The 4923-nt window shown below is 64.5% G+C and overlaps 1 protein-coding gene across 1 annotated transcript; it reads left to right on the forward strand.

The window, feature by feature from the left end:
* Positions 1-23: 23 nt before the first annotated feature.
* E2F1 (E2F transcription factor 1) lies at positions 24-4302 on the forward strand. Its single transcript, XM_057379176.1, has 7 exons — positions 24-228; positions 896-986; positions 1512-1731; positions 2130-2282; positions 2398-2512; positions 2610-2814; positions 3058-4302. The coding sequence occupies exons 1-7, from the start codon at positions 34-36 to the stop codon at positions 3306-3308; spliced, it is 1230 nt and encodes a 409-aa protein (XP_057235159.1). The 5' UTR covers positions 24-33; the 3' UTR covers positions 3309-4302.
* Positions 4303-4923: the final 621 nt, after the last annotated feature.

Raw genomic sequence — 4923 nt, forward strand, 5'->3', positions numbered from 1 at the left:
GCCGCACCGGCGGCACCGGCTGCCATGTGAGCCATGGCGGCGGCGGGCGGCGCGGCGGGGCTGGCGGCGCTGCTGGGCAGCGCCTCCCCGCACCTCCTCATCGTCTCCGCCGCCGCCGAGGAGTCCGCGGGCGGCGGCCATCCCGATAGCGACCTCCTGCTCTTCGCCACGCCGCAGCCCGCCCGCGCCGGCGCCGCGCCCAGACGGCCCGCGCTGGGCCGCCCGCCGGTAACCCCCGCGAGTGGGATGGGGAGGGGGCGGGGGGCGGGCGGGGGCTCCGGGGAGCGGCGGGGCCGGGCTGTGTCCCGGGCTGTGTCCCGGGCTGTGGCCCGGGCTGTGCAGTATCGGGCTCGCCGAACCGGCTGTGTACCGAGCGGGCCGTACACCCGCTACGCCGAGCCGGGCTGTACAGTGGGCCCGGCCACGTACCGGGCCGTGCTGTATAACGAGCCGTGCTRAACCGAGCCGGGCTGTGCAGCSAGCCGTGCTCTGTTCGGRACAGGGCTCYRTACCGGGCCGGGCTGTGCCATATGCTGTGGAGCCGTGCCCTGCTCCGTGCCARCCCGTGCCCGGTGCTCCCGGCCGTGCCAGGCTGTCCGGCCGGGCCGTGCCACGCAGCACCTGCCGGGCCGGCCCTGCCCCGCCGCCGCTCCGGAAGCCGCAGGCCGGGCGCTGGGCCGTGTTTGCCCCCCAGTGGCAGGGCCCCCCGCCGCTGGGACGGCCCCCCAGCCCCGCCGGTGTGTGTGGCAGCTCCTGTCAACCGCTTCCTGCCGGCATCTGGGGTGTCTGTACCGCCCAGCGCTGTGGGGATTCCCTGGGGGTTCCTCACAGAAACCCTCCATCACCAGGGGAGCCCCGGTCGTGGCTGTCCCTCTGCTGACCCCATCCCTTGCAGGTGAAGAGGAAGCTGAACTTGGAGACTGATCACCAGTACATAGCAGAGAGTTTGCCAGTGGTCCGGGGCAAGGCCAGGAACCCTGCTAAAGGTACCAGCTCCACTCCCCCGGCTCCCCTTGCCACCCCAGCTCAGAGCAGGGCTCCAGCAGCCTCTCTCTGCTCCCCCAGGCTCATCCCTGGCAGCTTTTTCTGGTCTCTTTGTGTCAGTTTGGAGGGGCTGACCTGTTTCTGTCCACTCTCCACACTGACTGCTGTGCCCTGTGCTCGTGGCATGGTTGTCCTGCCCATCTGCTGGGCACCACACTGGCTCTGTCCCATCCTGTGGGATGGAGCTGTAGCTGCCAGCATCGTGTCCCAGGAGGACACTGGAGCCCTGCCTGGCATCTCAGTGTCACAACTACAGTTGCACAAGTGTCACAGCCAGATCCTGCAGCATCCTTCCCATGGAGGATTTGGGGATCTCACACTGTTGCTCTGAGAAAACAGACTGGGGTGCCAGTCCTGGTCACCAGTCCACAAGCCACCTGCAGGCGTGGCAGGAGTTTTGTGACCTCTCATCTCCAGCTCTGGGTTCCTGTTGTGGCCCAATAACACCTGTCCTTGGTGTGTGGCAGGGGCAAAGTCTCCTGGAGAGAAGTCCCGCTATGAAACCTCCCTGAACCTCACCACCAAGCGCTTCCTGGAGCTGCTGAGCCAGTCCCCAGATGGGGTGGTGGATCTCAACTGGGCGGCTGAGGTGCTGAAGGTGCAGAAGAGGCGCATTTACGACATCACCAATGTCCTGGAGGGCATCCAGCTCATCACCAAGAAGTCCAAGAACCACATCCAGTGGCTGTATGTCCCTTGGCTCATGGGGCTGTGCTGGCTGTTCCCTGGCRTGGGGGAGCTGTCTGGGCCAGGCTCTGGGTGGAGGAGGGTCTTGGGTGGAGGATTTCAGGGCGGGGTCACCAGAGCTGCTGGCAGGCCTGGTGGTGGCTCCCTGCGGCCGGGGCTGTACTCGATAGCAGGTGCCTCCTGAGCCGTGCAGCTGTTTGTGTCACCTGCGAGTCCCCGCTGGGCTCCCCAAGCTGTCCAGGGGAGTGGGAGGCTGCATCCAGGCTTGGAAAACACCCGACTAGAACCCCCCTGCGGGGCTGATTGCCTGGGAGTGGGGTGGGGTGTGGCCGGGCCTGGGTGGGGCGCAGGAAGCTGTGGRGTGGGGGTTGGTTCCTGACGGATGTGGTGCTCCCCAGGGGCAGCCAGGCCACCGTGGGAGCRCCGGGCCAGCACCGGCTGCTGGAGAAGGAGCTGCGGGAGCTGCAGGCGGCCGAGCGGCAGCTGGATGACCTCATCCAGATGTGCACGGTGCAGCTGCGCCTGCTCACCGAGGAYCCCGCCAACCAGCAATATCCTTTGGTTATGGGGTGGGGCCGGCTGGGGGGTGTCTGTGGTTGAGCCCTGGTGGGGCAGGCRGGGTTTGTCAGCCCACATCCCCCGTGTCCCTTCCTTGACGTGCCCCACTGCAGCCTACGTGACCTGCCAGGACCTCCGCAGCATCGTGGACCCCGCGGAGCAAATGGTGATGGTGATCAAAGCCCCCCCAGAGACCCAGCTGCAGGTCTCAGACCCAGCGGAGGTGAGTGGGGCTCAGGCTGTGCCCTCCCCTGCACAGCCCCTGGTGTCCCCTGGGCAGTTCTGTGCCACCGTGTCTCACTGCTGTCCCCTTCCCCCAGGCCTTCCAGGTCTCTGTGCGAAGCACTCAGGGCCCCATCGACGTGTTCCTCTGCCCCGAGGACAGCTCGGGGGTCTGCAGCCCCGTCAAGAGCCCCTTCAAAGCCCCTGTAGAGGACTCTTCTCCCAGCCATTCACAGCCCAGAGCCTCCCTGCTCCTTCATCCTGCCCAGGATGTGAACATGCCGCTGCTGCCCGGAGAGCAAGGTGGGGCTGGGGGCACGAGGGAGTTGGGGACACGAGGGAGTTGGGGGAACAAGGGAGCTGCTGGGGTGATGGCACGGTGCCTTTCATCAGCCCCTCTGCTGTTGACAAGCAAGGAGCTGGGATGATGCTCAGGCACCCCAGCAAGGCAGGGTGGTGGGAAGGCAGGTTTTCATAGCCAAAAAGGGKTTTTGGGGTTTATTTGATGGGTATAAAGGGGTTTACAGCTGCTCTCCATCTCCGCAGAAACGCTGCTACCAGGGCCAAGCACGCTGCCCAGCAAGAGCCCGGAGGAGGAGGTGAGCCTGTCRCCACTGGCCTCCATGGACATCCTGCTGGAGCAGAGCAGGGAGGACTTGGCCGGGTTCTTGACTGATGARTTCATCAACCTGTCGCCGCCGCAGGCGCAGGACTATCACTTCGGGCTGGAGGAGGGTGAAGGCATCAGCGAGCTCTTCGACTGCAACTTTGGGGACTTCACCCCTTTGGACTTCTGAGGCTGTGCTTGGGTGCTCGGGGGAGCTGCCAGGGGACGGGGCAGCCCTGGCAGGGTGGGCAGGGCAGGGCAGGGCAGCCGCTCTGGCTCCAGCGCCCACCATTCCTCCCCCATCCCTTTTTGCAATATTTTCTTCTTATCCCTCCAGCCCCCCCAGGCCGGTGGGGGCTGGTGGCATCCCCAGCTCCAGCCCCAYGAGGGGGATGCCAGGGTGGAGTTCCCATCTCAGGGGACCCCCCCACAGGGCCCTGATCAGGGGGCAACTGCCCAGGGCAGAGCCACTGCTCCCCGGGAGCCCATTCCAGAGCTTTAAGCAGTCCTGTGTATAGATTAATGATTTGATTAATTTATTATTGTCCCCTGGGGACAGCGTTTCATTTCCGTGGGGGTTTGGGGGGGCTGTACAGCAGAGTGGGGGTGCTGAGAGTTTTCGTTGTGCTGGGAGGGGGTGGTGGAAATGTGGGGGGTGCTGGGTCGGGGCTGTCCCCCCGTGTGGGGTGCTGCCCACAGCCTGGCTGAGCGTGGGTTATTTATTTATTATTTATGGTGTGTGGGAGCTCTCCCAGGACATGGAGGGGGCAGGAGGGAGCAGGAGGACAGTGCTGGTGGGACACGCAGGGTGTCAGCAGCACATCCTGGCTTTGCTTGTGTCCACAATGGGGCTGGCAAGGCCAYGGCTGTGGCGGGTGGTGACGGGAGTGGGGACGGGGCTGGATGGGGCTGGTGGCCCTGGGACCATGTGCATGTCCCCTCAGGGGACACAGAGGTGGCCAGGGGGAGCATCTCTGCAGGTGAGCACCCAAYGCTGTCTCCAGGCTTTTCTTCCCCTCCCTGGGCAGCTGTGCAGCCTTTGGGCTCTGGGGCTGGGAGAGGAGGGGAGYGGGGTCCTGGGGTGCCCCCGGGCCGAGCTGGAGACGCACTTTGACTTTCACTGCCATTTAACAAGCTTGTGTTCCTCTGAGCTTTGTTTTTAATAAAGGTTTCTACTGACTCTGCCCTTTGGCTCTGCTCAGGTGCTGGGGGGGGGTGAGGGGTGGTGGGACCTCACCTGACAAACCAGGAAGTTTGGGGTTATTTTGGGGTCTGCTTCCCAGTTGGAACTTGCAATACAGGAGTAGGTATGTCCATAGGTGGGGCTGCAAGAGGTGCTTTGGTCCTTGTCCCACACAGGGTGGGATCTGGGGCTGTCCTGCCCTCTCTGCTCCTCCAAGGAGCCTGTGCTGCAGGAGGAACCCTGTGATGGGTCTGAATGAGAATTGCTTTCCTTTCAGCAGCCCCAGTCCCCTCCATAGCTGCTCTGCCTGGTCCTTTCCCTGCCCTTCCCCTGGTTTTGGGGCAGCATTTGCCTGGCCCTGGCCACAATGTGGGGTCAGTGTGAAGCCACTCCATGCATCCACTGAGTTCCAGCTYCCCAGTTCACCCCAGCCCTTGGTGCCGCCTCGAGGCACCTGCTGGCACCAGTCTGGCCCAAAGGTTGAGATCCCCGTGTCCTTGCTCACTGGGGACACGCTGTCTGCCAGCAGCAGCCCTGAGTGCCCTGATGGCCTCTGCAGCACAGCAGGACCGAGGGACCTTTGGGGACCCCCAGGGAGGAGTGCCATGGAGCCTCTGGCAGC

This window comes from Malurus melanocephalus, unplaced genomic scaffold (assembly GCF_030028575.1).
Source record: "Malurus melanocephalus ecotype Western Australia unplaced genomic scaffold, MMel_1.1 scaffold_391, whole genome shotgun sequence".
Classification (NCBI taxonomy): Eukaryota; Metazoa; Chordata; class Aves; order Passeriformes; family Maluridae; genus Malurus; species Malurus melanocephalus.